At 38.2% G+C, this 18,460-nt stretch overlaps 1 protein-coding gene across 3 annotated transcripts in view; it reads left to right on the top strand.

Annotated features, from left to right (window-relative positions):
- Nucleotides 1-18,460, top strand: part of BNC2 (basonuclin zinc finger protein 2) — a 339,631-nt gene that overhangs the window by 311,718 nt on the left and 9,453 nt on the right. For all 3 annotated transcript variants that reach the window (XM_072359861.1, XM_072359860.1, XM_072359862.1), the window contains exon 5: nucleotides 3,128-5,094. In XM_072359861.1, the coding sequence (XP_072215962.1) occupies nucleotides 3,128-5,094 (1,967 nt within the window). The remainder of the gene's footprint in view (nucleotides 1-3,127; nucleotides 5,095-18,460) is intronic.

Genomic DNA, 18,460 nt, shown 5'->3' with positions numbered 1-18,460 from the left:
TTGTTAATTTTAAGTTTTATCAAAAAATGACATTCCTATTCATTCTTTATCTAGGTTTGCATAGTACATACTTAAAATGATTTATGGAAAGCCATCACTATGTAAATATTGAAGCATATGCTATACAGTATCCATAGGTAGCATGTTTTCTATGAAGCACGGGCATCTGTGCAATACTTTTTTTACTTTGGCTAGGGAAATAAAAATGATTGCTGTGAATTAACCAGGTATAGCTTGATGCAACTAGTAAAAGTAGGCAGAGAATGTTTAAGGCCTGCTTTCTGATACCTTGCTGTTTATGTGACAGTGAAGGTAAACCCCTCAACAACCACATACTTCACTGCCAAATTTTCTGATCAGTGGCACTTAGCAACAGCTGAAAGTCTGTCTTTCTTCACTGCAAACCCAAAACGTTCTGTCATTGACTAAATGAGATGGAAGAGGGTGGCATCTCATGGAGAGGTAGGTCATGTAGCCAGCTGCCAGCATCTCTGACTGTAGCAGTGGAATAATTCCCTGAAGGCATTTAGGGAGCCCCATTGTCTCCCTGTTCAGTGTACATAGATGGCTGGATCTACAGCCATCGGATGGGAGACTGTGTGAAGTAACCTTCCGCTGATATGTGGCAGTCTGCTACAGGACCCATACCTACTGTTCTCAAGAGTTATCCTCATACGGGCTGTATCTAATTTTTATTTACTTAAATATCTGTTTTTACAAAACATCCATCTGCTACATAAGCCTGTGAGTGATTTACAAATTAAAGCAAAAACAAAACAAATTACTACCAGTAGTACATTTCAAAGCAGCCTACAGCTGGCTGCAGTCAGAGGTTCTAATTCAATACATGCAAGCAGTGTAAATTAGACAATGTTATTTCCATCTTCAAGTTACAGTTAGAAGCAGTGAATACTTCAGATGGCTTCAGATCGGGAGAGTGTGCGCACAAATTGTGTTACAGGTGACTGTTTTTTGAGTTTCACCTAAGAGCTGCTCAAAAGCAGAACTGGTATGGCTGGCTGCAAGTAGCAGGAGAAGCTGATGCAAGGAAATGTAGGTGGCATTCATGGGGATAGTAATCAACACAAGCTGGGGGAAGCGGGGAAAATAAAATCTTAGAGCTTTCAAAAGTAAATCTGTTCTTTGTGTTGTTTCTTTTTTTGTTGGGTGTTTGTGGGGAATATTTCTTGTTGGCTTTGTATTCTGGATTATTCTTACTAGATAGCAGACTGCCTCTAAAATGCTCCTCCATCTGACTGGTAGAGCAGGGGGAGCATAACAATTACGGATGTCCAATGTGCTCAAAGGTATTTAAAGGTGTGAACGCTTCCTGACTAATACTTCAGACCAGGACCAGCATCTGCATGATGGCATTTCTTTCATCTCTGTGTAAATGCATGCTGGATAATTTCTGCTTAGGGATTGGTTCTGGTGCTCTACATCTCCATCAATGCAGTGAGAATTCTTCTAAGGATATTTTGTAATTATTTACCATTTGCAGTTTCATAGTCTTGTAATGTTTCATTGTGAGCTATTGTGCATGGAACCTTTCAAAACATTCTGCATTGGCATGCGAGGTTCTGAAGCATACAAGGCATCAACCTTCACCATTAGCTTTGGATTTAGAAAGGTGACGTACATCAGAGCTGAAATATTAATAATATATATACATATCAAATAAACACATTTGGGGCAAATGGCATTTTCCAGTGCTTGGAAGGAAGCATCTGGCGAGGGAGGAAAGAATCAGTACTCTGAAAACTGAAAATAAACAAATAAATAAAGATTGCAAAAACTGAAAGATATTTGCTGGCTTCATAATCAAATAAGAACTGGTGTTTTTTGCAGTAATGTGTAGACCAGAATGTTTGGATGGGTTCTGAAGCTGAGAGTCAAGATTTAAAAAGATCAGAGACAGTACAGAGGGGTATCTTTGCAAGGATTTCAAACTGTTTAATGCATGAGGAAGCACTGGAATAATTCTGATTTGATGGCGTGCAACAGTGCTTGTTGGTTATAGTTACCGTGCTGATGTTATGTCCAGCATTTGCCCAAAAGGAAAGATGCCAATAAAATGATGTATTCATTATATAAGTATTTTAATATCTTTTTATCAATACATGGTGGAATGGATTGCCTGACATTACATTGCAGAATTTTTAAGTCCTACCTTCAGGCAAATCTCATGCTTACTAGCAAAAATGAAAGTGTGAAATGCTTTTTAATGTATATTTAACAACAGATAGTCTAGTGATTACTGATGTGTATTCTCTCTGGATTTTTCCCTTGGTATCAGAAGGCAGTGTTAAGAGACAACATTTTTACACATTTATGCTATCTACATCCATCAGATGCTTACTTTTTACATATTTTTAACTGTCACTTATAGCAAAAAAAGTCACTCTTTAAGTCTAAGCCATACCAAGGCTGCCAGTCTACAATCAATTGCCAGTTATGCTTTAAACAATTTCTCTATTTCTACCTTTCGATGTAAGTCTATAATGAATGTGTTTTTCAGTATTGCTGTCATGAAAAATAAAAATTAAAAAAAAAAAAAAAAAAAAAGAGGAGGAAGATACTAGTATTATGTGCTATTTTTGAGACTGTTTGTCTTGCATCAGAATTTCTTGTGAGATGGTCCATGAGTGATTTAAGCTGTATGTTTACTTATATTTGAAAAGGAAATCTATCAAATTCATTTGTTTAGCTCTTTCTTACAGTGACACCATTTAATATCTATTAAGGTACAGTTTTCCATATTGTGCAATGGAGTGCACAGCAACAAATGTGTACTAAACATTTTCGTAGTATATAGATCACTGCTTTTAAAATAGTAAATCAAAGGCATTTCAGATCACAGAGCCCCGGTGTTCTACATTTTGTTTGTTCTGACATTATTAAACTCAATCTTTTTCTCTAACTGTGACTGTAATTATGATATTTGCATGGCTGAAAAAGTTTGCTATTTTGGGTGAGTTCTTTTAACACTGATTGCATGTTGTTTTTTGAGCTTAGTATTTCATGTGCAGGCAGCAGAGCACCTTCTATTGAATTCAATAATTATGCAGAATCAATAAGTTTTTTTTCTTTGTGTTTGTCTTTGTTGTTTCTTTGATATGGCCTCTAGGATGCTGCAGGCAAGGTGCTGGACCGCTGGGCCATAATGTCCAGGGAAGAAGAGATCATTACCCTTCAGCAGTTCCTGAGATTTGGAGAAACCAAATCCATTGTGGAGCTGATGGCAATTCAAGAAAAAGAAGGGCAGGCTGTGGCTGTGCCATCTTCAAAGACAGATTCAGATATAAGGACTTTTATTGAAAGCAATAATCGCACCAGGAGCCCAAGTCTCCTTGCTCACCTGGAGAATAGCAACCCTTCCAGCATTCATCATTTTGAAAACATCCCGAATAGTCTTGCATTCCTCCTACCATTCCAATACATAAATCCAGTCTCTGCTCCACTGCTGGGGCTGCCTCCAAATGGCCTCCTGCTGGAACAGCCAGCAATGAGGCTTCGTGAACCAAGCCTTACAGCTCAAAATGAATATAATGAGAGCAGCGAATCTGAAGTTTCGCCTACACCTTTCAAGAATGAGCAGACATCCAGCAGGAATGCTTTGACCAGCATCACAAATGTTGAACCCAAAACTGAGCCACCCTGTGTCTCCCCTGTTCAGACACCTACACCTGTCAATGATTTATCGAAAACAGAGCATACTAAAAGTTCATTCCGCATCCACAGAATGAGGAGAATGGGGTCTGCCTCTAGAAAAGGAAGAGTGTTTTGTAATGCATGTGGCAAAACCTTCTATGACAAAGGTACGCTTAAAATCCACTACAATGCTGTTCACCTGAAAATCAAGCACCGGTGCACTATTGAGGGCTGCAACATGGTCTTCAGCTCTCTCAGAAGCCGCAATCGTCACAGTGCTAACCCCAACCCCCGCCTCCACATGCCTATGCTAAGAAATAACCGAGACAAAGATCTAATTCGTGCCACATCAGGTGCTGCCACCCCAGTCATAGCAAGTACAAAATCCAACCTAACTTTAACAAGCCCTGGGCGTCCACCAATGGGATTTACCACTCCTCCTCTAGATCCTGTACTACAGAATCCTCTTCCCAGTCAGCTGGTGTTTCCAGCTTTAAAGACTGTTCAACCTGTTCCTCCTTTTTACAGAAATTTACTTACTCCTGGAGAAATGGTGAGTCCTCCAACCTCCCTCCCTACCAGTCCAATAATACCAGCAGCAAGTGGCATGGAACAGCATCCCCCTCCTCCTTCAGAGTCATCAGTACCGTCAGTGCTGATGCCCACCTCAGAGCCTAATGCTGACCTTGCCCCTAAGAAGAAGCCAAGGAAGTCGAGCATGCCAGTTAAAATAGAAAAGGAAGTTATTGATACTGCCGATGAATTTGATGATGAAGATGAAGAGGTGAATGACAGCGGCACAATGGTAAATGACATTGGTCATGACAATCACTGCCATTCTCAGGAAGAAATGAGCCCAGGCTTGTCTGTGAAAGACTTTTCCAAAACTGAGAGAAACAGATGCATTTCCAGACCAGATATAAGAAGGGCAGACAGTATGACATCAGAAGACCAGGAGCATGAGAGAGACTATGAAAATGAGTCTGAGACTTCAGAGCCAAAACTGTGTGAAGAATCCATGGAAGGTGATGACCGCCTCCATGAACCTGTTGAAAAATCTATGATGCACAGTGACAGACCAGATGAAAACCACAATGACTCTTCTAACCAGGATGTCATTAAGGTGAAGGAAGAGTATACAGACCCTACATATGATATGTTCTACATGAGCCAATATGGACTGTACAATGGAGGAAGTGCCAGTATGGCTGCCCTTCATGAAAGTTTTGCTTCCACATTCAACTATAACAGCCCTCAGAAGTTCTCCCCAGAAGGTGAAATGTGCTCAAGCCCAGACCCCAAGATCTGCTACGTGTGCAAGAAGAGTTTCAAGAGTTCCTACAGTGTGAAACTTCACTACAGAAACGTTCATTTAAAAGAGATGCATGTCTGCACGGTGGCTGGCTGTAATGCTGCGTTCCCATCACGGAGAAGCAGAGACAGGTCAGTAAATATTAATTGATTTTCTACATTATTAAGTGTGCTGAATTATGTACGAATAGGTAGTTTAGGGTACATGAAGAAATAGAGAGATGCACAGTAATGACAAGTGACAATCATGTTCCCATGACATTGAGCCAGTTTCATCACTTCAGGATTTTCATCATTGCTTGGTGTTCAGAATAGTATATATTTGCCATCCTCTTAAGTGACTGGCAAGATAATAAATGTCATTATTCTTTCAGTGTACGTATGAACATGTGTTTATAAGCTGCAGTTCGTTACGTTTTTTGGTTTTTTTTTGTTTTTTTGTTTTTTTGTTTTTTCTCCTTGAAGCTTTTAAATCAGGAAAAGCTTCTATTAAATGTATAGTAAATGATACTCAATAGAAATGTCTTCATGCATGCACATCAAATCACAGAACTAGGAAGGAGGGAAAAGGATGGATGGACAATTGGATGAGTGGATGGAGAGAGAGAGAATGGAAGGACTGTAATAATAGAATGATTTCAGTCCCCATAGGGTCATAGAAAAGAAAACATGAAACATAAAAGAATGCTTTTGTTTCTCTTCAGTTTTTAAAACTATCTGCTACATTGTAGCAAGAACAAGTAAATAGGAAGAAAATATTTTTCTCTTTAGAGGAATGTATACACCTCTCTATGCACCATGGTTGTTTAGTCCACTTTCTTTTCTTCCCAACAAATGGGAATTAAGCACACTCAGAGAGCAGAGACTAGACCTCTACATATTTTTAAGATCATCAAGGGTATATTCAGATGACATCATGTCCTAACTATGCTGCATCAGTACTGAAACAGTTGGGCTTAAACAGCAGCAGCTGGTCCTTTAACTCTTAGGGTTGGGTTTTTTTTTGTTGTGTGACGTTTTGTTGTTGATGGTGTTTTGTTTTGTTGTTGTTTTGTTTTGTTTTGTTTTTTTAAATATACACTATTCTTTTTCAATCCTGAGGAAAATGTAATATAAATGGAATCTGTCAATGTGGTAGGATAACACACTTATTTCATAGTTGTGGTTAAAAGCTCTCACGTGTGATGATGATCATATGTCACATAACAAAATGTCTGTAGTTCATGGAGTGGTAGCGAGACTGTGTCCACTCTTTTCCTTTATTTGTGTTTCATATTTTTTCACCACATTGTAAAAATTCAACAGACACAGGAATGAAATTAAAGCTAGCTAAAGAAACATCTTACGCAGCTCCTTTATTTTTACCATTGAAATTGATGGGATTTGAAAGTGAATGTATCACATCATACAAAACAAAAGCAACTTTCTGCTGAGGTGACTGAGATGGAGAGCTCATTCCCACACTGTCTCATGTCTTCTGGTCCACCAAACAGATTAGGAACAAACATTAGAAAACAAGTTCAAAATAGATAAAAAGAACCATCTAGGAATTTTGGTTTGCAGTAGGATGAAACCACTGAACATGAAAGAGCCAAAATTAAATTAAGGCTCCCTTCTTTGGATGTCCTGATAAATTTTATTAGGATTGAGTTTGTCAAGAAAACCATATGAATCAAAGGCATGATCTGTGCAAAATTTAGATATGGCATAGGTTTTGTTAGTCCAAAATTTGGCTTGGTTAGACTGGTGCCACAAATGAATTATGGAATGTTAGTCAGCTTTGCATGCAGTGTGAATGAAGACGTGACTAGATTTAGGATTTGGAACATTATGCAAAGTATTAGATTTCAGAAGGAAACCATTGATAAATTAGGCTAATAATAAAGCTAGTATAGTAAAGATGTATCTGTTCTAACAAAGAGATAACTGTGATGACACACTTAAAATATTGCTGAGAAATGAAAGTTTAAAGTAGGACATAGGACACATTTTGAGAATATTTTGTGAGCTATGTAGGATATATTAAGCTGATTGAAAGTAAGCCATAAAAATCAGATTCAGGAACTGAAAAGCATCCTGCATATTTAAACATAAAATTATAACTTGCATATTACTTTGAGTTGCATAATGCACAAAGCCATCTTTTATCATTCCACCAGTAACATCCAGAGTATGTTTCATTTATTTGCTACAATCAGAACAACAAAAATTCCAAGGCATAATACAACCTAAATTGCAGAGATTTCAGAGTGGTTGTGCACTTCAAAAATATGAGGAAGTGGTAACGTTTGTGTGCCTGTTCAGGATTGATTTTTTTCCTCATTCATTATCACTCCTGATTTGCAGATTTTTCTTTAACTACCTCGAAAGAATGAAGTTAAACTATCATAGTTCTTGCTAATTCTTTCAGGGATTTGAGAGAGAAATGTCTGTATTCTTTTCACAAGCTGCTTAATCACCCAGAAGTCTTTTCCATGTGATTTTGTTTTATTTTATTTTTATTTTTATTTAATTTGCTGACATTCCTTTTAAATATATGCTTTTATTTTAGAAAAAGGCATAAGTTTACAGTTTCTAGCTCTTCAAATCATGGACAGAACCTCAAAGATAACTGGATAACTAAGTTAAAGACACTACAAAGTGAGAACTTTGTCCAGCCATTTAAATCATGTTCACTTAAAAACTCAGAGGCATTTTGCTACTAAGTGCTGTAAAAGAAATAAGAAATAGCTACCTAAAACACACAGTAAGCACTCCTTGATAAAAGTTCTCATGTCTTATTGTTTCATTCTTTCAGACACATTATAAAAAGTCTATATGATATGCTTGCGTTATCACTCACATGATCAAGTGACCCTTAACAAGTTAAAGAAGCCTAGAAATACTTCATTTTGCACATTAAAATTAAATTATTTTTTCAGTACTATCTTGTCAGTGAAGTGGAAGTTCTAGATGTCTCATAGCCTACTGTCTTGAGAGGTTTTAATCTTTATTATTAATAATTTTTTAAATCATATTGCTAGCAATTATATTAATAATACTAATAATCACGTTATAACTAGTTGGGGGAATGTTTTAAAAGAAAACAAAAGCTTATCTGGGGATAAATAACATTGGTTAATCTTTTCTATTTTGAATAATGGCATCTGACATTGCTTAGGATCTTTTGGTGGTGTAATTCTCGTGAGTTAAAGATCTGACTGTATTCCCCATATCTCTTGCATTCAAGACCTCTGAATTCTTGACAGTGGTGGTAGCTGCTGTAGGAGTTTTGCGAGGGTAGTGTTGCAGTACACATAACTAATTATCAGAAGCAGCAGATCACACTAGGAGCTAACACAGCATCGCTTTGATTGAAGGAGGGTTTTTTATCCTTGTGTCATGCAGTTCTTAATTTTGGAACATATCCTGCAGCAATGCCCATTAACGTTTGACTGAAATCAGCTTCACCATTCCTAGATCATCTGTGCCTAGGCAAAATCCCATATAAATATTCTTCTCCTGGAATGGTTGGAATATCTTCTGAAATCTTTGATGAAGCACTGCTATTCTTTGTAAATGAGGACCGAGATAATCAGCACTCGCATGTTCCCATCTTACACACCTTTTTTCAACACAGAGCAGAGGAAAGCACAGCAAAGTCCCTGCTCTTACTGTCAGTGTCCTCCCAGTAATTACTTCTCTTTTCCCTTCTAGAAATAAAATATAGTGCCTTTTGAGTGCCCAAGCTCTACTGAGCCTAGTTGTTTTGTTGTTTGTTTGTTTGTTTTACAATAGGGCTCTTTTTATTATTATTATTATTATTATTATTCATCTTCTCAGCTGTATGTAACAGAGCTCATCAAACTTTATACACAACTGTGTCTCTGACCCTCTCCTCATGAAGAGAAATACAACTGTCTCTCATTTTCTGGAAACTCTGTATTTCCCAAAATCATTTTTCATTCCATTCTGCAACAGCCACTCCCTGAATTATGTTTTCATTCATCGCTATTTCTGTATTTACTTCAACAGTCTAAAGGCATGACATACAGGCTATATCTTGTTACAGAAAGGCAATATGAAGTAAAAAGTAACAGAAACCATTCTGAAATTGATGTCAGTGATCAGGAGCAATGACTTGTCTGCTATTAAACAGAAAGACCCTTTTTCCGATGTAGCTTTTAGCAGGGAAATAGAAAGAAAGGAAGAAAAGTTAATGTGAGTACTTTGCAGGTGAATGGAAAGAATTGAGAAGGTAATTTTTTCTGGACTCAGAAGAGGTTTGCTTATGAGTGAGAAAAAGGTGCCTGGCCCTGGCTGTTGGGTTCCTCGGGGATCTGTGTCACAGCCTCATCTGTGAATACCTGCCACAGCAAAGAGTGCCTTTGCCTTACAAAGAAATGGTTGTGGTGGGTCCCTGAAGCCAGCACTGAGGTGCGGGTGCTCAGGAAATGTAGAGGCAAGAAGCGTATGGACAAAATGTAACAAGAAGCCCAGTGGATGTTCTGATCTCAGTAATTCTCGCTGAGGAGCTATGTCAGATCTTAGGGAGAAATTCATACATCTTTTCTACCAACCCTAGGTGAAAGATAAATCCATATTTCACCTCAGCAGTGGACTATTAACATCTGTGGTTCTTAGGCTACGACACAGCATTAGTTCAGTCACACATCACCATACTTCCCTTTCACTGATACACAAAATAAATTAATTTTCAGTGAGCCTGTTCAGAAGAGTGAAGGAAGAACTTTTCGCTTCATCTTTCTTCTACTAAAGTAAAGTAGGAATATTAATTGTTCAAATTTGGTTTAAAATTTTCTCACAGCATGTGGATGTGTGCATGTTCCTCAAAATGAGAAAAGCCCCATGAGTAAATTTTAAAACAAAATAATATCTGCTTAGGGTGACATATAAATAAATATGAGACAGCTCTTGGTGCCAAGTGTGATCATGCCATTTGATTGCTAGTTAAATCAGTGTGGATTTAAACATGTAAATTCCTTGATTTGTATGGAGCAAAACATCTGTAGGTGGTTTATTAAAACCTGCTGATATCCCCAGAACTACATTTGTGTGGATATAGGCCTCGGTGTAGCTGTACTGAAAAAGCAGAGACACACTTCTAGTCAGATTACCCGACTTCCAGCCCTATTCAGGTCCATCAGTTGCCCATGATTCAATTTTAGGAACAGGTAGCTTCAAAATACTACACACTGGTCCAAGATAACTACTAGCGGATTCCCCTTTATATAGGTAGCTATTACATACAGCTTGAATTTCTTCCAATGAGAACAATGAAATAGCATTTTAAGACATGAAGTTTTTGATGAGCCATTTGTCAGGAATCAAAAGAGCTACTTTCTATGTTATTTAAACATAAATATATTTACATACATACAGCTGTTACTGGACATGATGCAGTTCTTGATGAAACTAGCTGCATATCCAGTACAGCTGTATGAACCATTAGGATTCCTTTTGCAGAGTCACTAAGATATGTGCCACTGCTAATGTTCACATAACTCTTCCTTACCCAAGGGAACCTGGATCATAAAGAAATATTTTGTGCCACAATTAGCCTCTTTCACGAGTAGTCATGTTGAACACTGACAGACTGCATACTCACCAATGTGAACAAGAGAAGCAGAACTGAAATTTGAATGCATAGGAATAATTTACTACTAAAAATTTTTTTCCTAAAAAAAAAAAAAAGAAAAAAAGAAAAAAAGTGAGAAATTAATTGTGCCCTAAAAAGGCTACTTATATGAGCCTATTTAGGGCTTGATTAAACCCTCTCCTATGAGGATGGTCTGAGAGAACTGGAGCTGTTTAGTCTGGAGAAGAGAAGGTTGCAGGAGGACATAAGAGAAACCTTTCAGTATCTAAAGGGGAGCTACAGAAAAGAAGGGGACAGACTCTTTAGCAGGATCTGTTGAGATATGACAAGGACAAATGGTTTCAAACTAAAAGAGGAGAACTTTAGGTTGGATATAAAGAAAGTCTTTTACAGTGAGGGTGGTTAGGTGCTTGGACAGGCTGCGCAGAGCTGTGGTGGTTGTCCTGTCCCTGGAGGTATTCAAGATGAGGCTGGACCAGGTTCTGAACACCCTGATCAAGCTGTACCTTTCAATGCAGGAGCTAGATGATCTTTAAAGGTCCCTTCCAACTCTAAGGATTCTATGATTCTGTGCATGAAGGTAACAGAATCAACTCAAGCATGGTCTTTTCCTCCTACACTTATTCATTTGTTTTGGGTTTGATTTGGAGGTGGTGGTTGCTGTTGTTTGAAACCATCTGCTGCCATCATTTTTTTGTTTTCGTTTGGTGCACAAAATAGGATCACTTTGATGGTGAGAATACAGATTCATGCAGTGCAAAATATCTTGTTATGTGATCTTACAGTGAAAGTCAAGGAATTTTCAGTGACCTGAAAAGCTTATTTAAATTGCCACACCAGGGTTGGGACAGGTGGCAAGCATAAGAAAAGCACTGAAATCACTCTCTAAAAGCAAGACATGCACTGAGCAATTTTTCCTGTTATGTGTTGTGACAAATAGTATAAATCTTTAATTCGTTTTGTTCAGTTTCCTGCACAGACTGTGTGTGTTTAATGTTCAGTGAAAGAGATTATTTGAGAAGACAGCACTGGGAACATGGATGCTTATTCATAATATCCTGGTTGCCCCTCAGTTCATGGGAAAAAACTGGAAAAAACCAAAACACTTCTCCAGAGAATGGGAGAAAATCGAAGTTTCTTTTCTAAAGTCCTTTGGAAGCAGGGGAAGTGAAGCATCTACTTACATTAGTTTCTGTAGAGAGTGACTCTAGCTGTTCTTTAAATTTTACAGGCAGTAGAATTGCTGCTACAGTGGAGGAAGCTCTCTATGCTAGGTACAAGATAGCACTAGGACTCTACTCCCAAAATGATGAGTGAAAAAATGGATGAGTGAAAACAGATGAGTGAAAATGGAACAAAGTACTGCATCCTCAGAGACATAGTTTTCGGGTGGAAGAATCTGGGGAGGTATGATGAAAGGCTGAAAAAGACACGCTTGTGGCAAGAATAGCTGCACTTTTACTGCCTTTTGGAATTACAGCTTCAGAGGAAGGAGAGAAGCAGTATGCAGACAGGTAACCGAGCTGCTGAGCCATGCCAGAGAAAGGGATAGGAACTGTCAGAATGGAAAAGCTGGGACATCTGGGGATGAAACTTTGTGAAACTGCTCAGCTGGAAAAGATGCAAAATGGGTAATCTTTGTACACAGTTTCTGCTTTGGGTATTGTTTAGTAAGGACATAATAACAGGTACTCTCTTAGAGTGGTTAACAAGTGCAAGGTGCGTGTTCAAAGAGCCTGGGAGTAAAAGGAGCTGGTAAATCACATCAGGGAACATTTGCGTCTGCAAGGGCTGGCTCTTCATGCTGACCTGTGCTCAAGATGGAAAGAATCAAAAGCAGAAGGACATGGCAATGGAGAGGTGCTATCGCTTCTCCAAGGCATGTCGTTTAGAGAGGCTCAGCAACACAGGAATTGCTGGCACAGCAGGGAGAGAGGAGCCAGCAGACATAAATGCCTGAAAGAAATGTGCTAGGGTAGAAGAACTGAAAATGCCTGGCAAAGAGAAAAGTCTGAATCCTAGAGAGTTTAAGGTTCAGTTAGTAGCAGAATAGATTTACAGCAGTGCTTGATGAGACATATCTGGTTCTGGAATGTATTCCCTAGAACAGACAAAGCTGTCTGTCTCTTCTCAGGCATCATCACAGTTACAGTCACGTCCTTCAGGGGAATAATGATTATCAAGGTGACTCCTCAACATCTGCAAGGATAGCAAGGAAGATCTGTAGGAGCAGTGGGCATAGAAATTTGAAACCATGAGTCTTCATACTTGTCCATATTGGAGACAGAGGTGTCCATGACCCTAAAAGACAACCATCATACATACATTCATGATGCATTCATTTGTGCTTGTTTGTCAGACAAGAGAAACTGACACTTGAAGAGGCAAACCTTACATCTGATTTTATCATCTAAGCAAAGATTACTTCAGGATGAGGGCATTTTGTTCTTCGCTTACTGGCAATAATGTTCCCACCCCTACATTTGTGACGTATTAATTAGAATGTGAACTTTGGGACTATGCCAGGTCATATCTGAATTTAAACCTCAGCTTAGCTGAAAATGTGAAAATTTAGGTCTAGATATTACCTTGAAAAAAATAAGAGGGGAATAAATTACAACTTATAGATGGCTCATGACAGCTGAAACACTGTTTTGGTGGGTAGTTTATCAGTCCTGCCCATGTATCTAGACAAAAGTAGACACTGTCTGCAGTTGAACTAAGCCCAAAAATGTACTTGTTCTTAGTGTTTGTGAGGTCAATGGGTAGTTTTTAAAGTAGCATTTTATAATGCACGACCACTATAGTACAGCAAAGCTCACTTGCTTTCCTATCCCATTGTTTTTTGACAAGTTAAGGTAGGTCATGGCCCAGATAAATTGGTTGAGAATTGCAGGCAGGGACTGCCAGCTTTCTGTGTGACCTATCTGTCCTACACCTCTCTTCAGGAGCAACAGTCACACATGGTGTGCAGTGTCAGTGCTTATCCAGTGCTGTGAGTATTGCAGCAGGATCTGTTTGTGCATGTGCTATGGGGACACATGAGAGGTTCCCAGCGGCACTGGAGTTGGCTTGGACAGCCTGCTGTGCCTGAAGGAAACATGCGGGTATAACTTGCATGAGATACCACTTACAGCTCCTCACAAGCTGATGGTACTAATGGTGAACACTGGAGACTTCCTGACAGAACTTTTGAGCCCCCCACATCTAACAAAAATCCAAGGCTTTTAGCAGTGCCTTCTATTTCCCAGCAGCATCTTTTAAACTAGCACTTTGCTTTGTGCTAAGGATGTTTTTTTCTTTTCTTTCTTTCCCCCCCCCCTTTTTTTTTCTTTTTTAATCAAGAGCTTATTTCACATTTAAGCTTGCCCTAAAAAGCATTACTTAAAAAAAAAAATCTGTCTAAGAAATAATTTAACATTTTTGCCATAAGGCACCTGCAAGCTTCATTTAAATGGACTTGGAAGAGAAATGAAAAAGCTTTAGATTTGCCAAAAATGCACACTGATGCAAATAAATAAATAAATAAATAAATAAAAGAAGGGGTTGAAGGACTTTGTTGGCCTTGTGTATAAACATGAAATGGCTTGTTGTGCATTGAGGAAGTAGGAGAGAAAGAAAAGATGGGATTGTTCTAAGGAAACTTCTTAATCTTTTTACTGTAATTTCATTTTTATATTTTTTGTTTATTTGTTTGGAAGAGAAAGGCGGGGGGGGGGGAACAAAACCAAAAAAAAAAACAAAAAAACCCTAAATTTTATTCCACACCAAGCTATGAGTCTGAAACGTGAGTTGTAAATTATATTGTTTTTTCCAGTGTTACTGATTCTCACTCTAGTGCTTTACAAACTTTATTGCTTAGTTTATTAACTAGGTTAAAATGTTGCCCATTTCCACTTCAATACATTTTTTTCCTTTCTATTCCTATTTCCTGTCTTTCTCTCTCTCTTCCCTCCCCCCTTTCTTTGTTATGCCAAAATAAAAAAGCAATTACTCTTCAGCCACTTACAAATGAATATACAAATGGGAGATAGCTAATTTTGCTGCCCATAAATCTTGCATTATACTTTGCAATTTTAACAAAAAATACGGGAATAAATATTGTCCAAACACATATATGTATGTTGTGTACCTGTGTCTACTGAAAGAGAGACCTAAATATAGCTATGTTGGTAGATAAAGATCTAAAAATACAACAGATTGAAAGAGAACTTAGATTCCCACTCAGAAAAGGTAAATGAGCCCTTGTTCCAAAAAGGAGATGCATGCAGATGATGTATTATGCAAGATGCAGAATCAAGATTTGATGAGGGACAGAGGCAGGTCCTGGCAGGAAGGATAACAGATCCTGCCTTGGAAGTCTCTCAGGTCTGATAGCCAGATAGGGGAGCAGCACTAATTCTGCAGCCTTTTTAGTCTGTTCTGTCACAGAAGGGGCACTGCTGGGTCAGTCAGCTCACTAGTAATTGTGTTTTACAGACTTCTAAAGCAATTGGCTCAGTCAGTCCCAATTCAATAAAAGTAGAGAGCGAGAGTGAGAGCACTTTTGTTCTATTTTTTACTTGAAATTATTTCATTCAGCAGTCTGTCTTTTTTATTACCAGGATTTGACATTAGCACTCCAAGCTATATTAGCATCCATTTCAGCAGTTCAGTAATGGTATTAAAAAAACACTTAACTTCAACGGTGAATGGTTGTATGACAGTACCATAAAAATCCACATTAAAAAAAAACTTATGTATTTGTCCCTGCAAATTATTTTTCACTTGTTTAACCACTTCAAAACTATACTCTCTTGACTGGCATTTGAAAGAGCTCTAACAGCAGGGAAAGACTGTAAAAGAGTTGAGAAGCAACTGCAGCAACAATGACATAAAGGGAAAACTGAAGACATTTGAAGAAAAAGGAAGATGTAATACGAACATATAAGCACAAATACATGCACAAGACAGACCTCTTATTTTGGGTGGGTGCCTGTCATTCATCAACCGAAGTAAGATTTTAAGCTCAAATCACCAAGGTAAAATCTTTGGCATCTTCCACATTTCTGGGATTTAATTTTGAACCCAACACTCTCCAAGCTTGGGACGGCAGCCTAACTACCTTGGCACTGTAGCACACTCATAAATGACTGCATTAGGTTCTAAATTTTGATTAAACATTCTGTAATTAATCAATGGTAGACATGAAGCAGTTGGCAAGGTCCAGAGCTGCAAAATGTTTAAGACATAAAACATTACAAAGTAATTAGAATGTGCTCCTTCAAGAGAAGGATTGCCTTCAATAAAGAGGTAAATGATAGCATCATGTTTATTGTGGACGTAGGCAGCCAGTGCAATATGATAAACTGCAGGAGATACACATATCAGTAATCATCCACATTATTAGTGTCATTAATCATAATTCTAAAAATATGACAGCAGCAGCCAACTTTTTGACCAATTTTGCCTCTGCCTGTTGGCCATTATAACTTCACTAATAGACTGCAGAGCTCCTGTGCGTGGCAGTTTGCATTGAGAATGGAAGGTTAATTATATTTGAGCTGCTGATTCCTTCTCTCCTCGGAAAAGACTGAGCACTTTGACAATCCCAGGAGCTCACTGCTGTTAAACCAGTAAAAGTACTTTATTGAAATTTTCTTTGTTGGTCAGGAATGAGTAGATGTTTCAAATGAGATATAAGCGCCAGGCTGGGACAGCCGCTAATGTTTCTTCCAAAATAATCCTTGGACAGCAAGCTGAACTCGTACTTCCCTTAGATATCTTCGCACAGTCTCCTGTGGATGGGTAAAAAGTTAAGAATTTAATAACTGCTGGCAACCGTATGTATGGAAGAATCTCAGAGGATTGAAATTACTCAGGAGTTGGTGTGTCAGTGAAGGGAGATTGTAGGATAATCAGCTATTAGTTGACCTGAAAGGGATACTTATTTAGTAATGCAAAATTACAAATAGAGGAACCCTGTAAAATGCCACATCTTATTCAGTTTTATAGTTCCTCTGGTCTTGTATAAATAAAACCAGCATTTTTTAGATAAAGAAAGCAATGGGGGTGAATGTTGCCCTGGCATTGCAACCAGAAGAGAATGTTTATGTATTGGAACCCCAAATCAGGTGAAACTATCCTGCATCTGAGTGTTCTTTATGAATTTGAAATTATAATACAATTAGGAAAGAGTTTATGAACTTTCTGAGCAAACCGTGAAGTAATATGCTATTATTCATTGTAATGTGGGAGAGAGTAGTTGGTTTCAGACAGAGCTGGAGGAAGTTAACTGTACTGACTGAGTTTTATCCTGAGTTATTTGCGTTTTCCAAAACCAGAAACAGTAAAGTTCATAAGTGGGATGCTGAACTGAAAGCAAAAAAAATCTTGCAAAATTATCAAATTTTGCACGGCACTTGTAAATAAAATGAAAGCTGTAAACTTCTGATTATGAAACTCAGTCATGTGGTATTTATATAAATAAATGTTAATTCATTCACTCCTAACTGTATGTTTCCTCAGTACTTCTTAAGAGGAAATGCTCTCTGCATTTGAGACTGCAAATAATCAGTACACAGGAAATGAGCATCTAACACATGACTGCTGTACAGAACCTTTTATGAATTCCATGCATAGGTGTAAACCCCGCCTTAGAGCATATGTAAATCAAAACAGAGTATGTAAGTTGGACTGATTGTTAGAGTTGCTGAGCATCAAAAATTTCCATGGAAGGACTACGTGCCACATATGATCAGCTTCTTGTGCACGTAACATTCCTACATTTTGTTAACTCACTTAGGAAATATTCCATTAGGTGCTTATTTTTATTCCAGACTTTCTCAGCCAGTCTGGATATTAGACAAGAGTGCTCTCTATTTTGTAATGAGTCTGTTTTGCTTCCAGGCAGCTAGTAAATTTTGAGGTTGAAGTGTTGCAACACAATTTTGATTGTTACTGAGCAACTTTGGCAAGTGAGCCAGTGTCTGTGCTTTTTGTTTGTAATATCTTTTGATCTTTAATGGACAACAATAGTAATATATTAAGAGCGCAACATGACTTCGATGCTTCTGAGCACACACAGCTGTTGTGAAAGTGTAATTCTGTTCACACCGCAAGGACCGTCTCACTAAACACCTCAACAGGTATGTACTGAATCATTGGGCCTTTTGAGATTCGCGAACCTATCAGATTTTACATTAAAAACTATAGGGTAGCAAGCACTGCCATCAGCTATCAGTTCTGCATTTAACCCGACTATCTGCTCACAGCGTCGGCTATCCTACCTCCCCAAGTGCCATCTGAATGTTAACATTTTCTATGCATTCCATGGCGATGACAAATTGTTTTCTGACTCTAACTCTTGATTAAGTATGCAAAAGGCATGTTTGCCACTGCCAACAAACCAATAATTCTCACTAACATCTTCAGAGTTACAACATTTATAAAGTTGCAAAGTGGAGTAAACAAACCATCTGTTTGGCTTTACCATATATGTCATGCTCTCTTATTAGCATATTACGATTCATTTAGTAAACAAATTTGGTGATTTCGTTCATGTCAAAGTTAGAGAGAGCTTGAAGATGATTAACATTCCTGGGACAGGCACATTAATACATTGCTTCCTCTGCAAAGTTAAATGGCTTCTCAGGAGAATCACCCCTTGTTGACAAGATGAGACTGTCAATTTTGTTTGCCTGCCACATTAGGGGCCGTAAGGGGATGGGAAGCTCTGAGAAAGAGAAGCAGTGTAGGCAGCATAATTCACTGCGAATTGAAAAAAGAAGTCTAATTCTGATAAATGGTCGACCCCAATACATCCTACCTGTTATTACAACAGACGTGCCGTATCTGTGCAGTAAATTAGTTAAACCCCTAAAGAGTTTGATGGGAGCTTATCTTCAAGTGAATAATTTG

The sequence above is a fragment of the Excalfactoria chinensis genome, chromosome Z (assembly GCF_039878825.1).
Source record: "Excalfactoria chinensis isolate bCotChi1 chromosome Z, bCotChi1.hap2, whole genome shotgun sequence".
In the NCBI taxonomy this organism is placed as follows: Eukaryota; Metazoa; Chordata; class Aves; order Galliformes; family Phasianidae; genus Excalfactoria; species Excalfactoria chinensis.
Note: the sequence above shows the minus strand (reverse complement) of the source record. Positions and strands in the feature narration are given on the sequence as shown.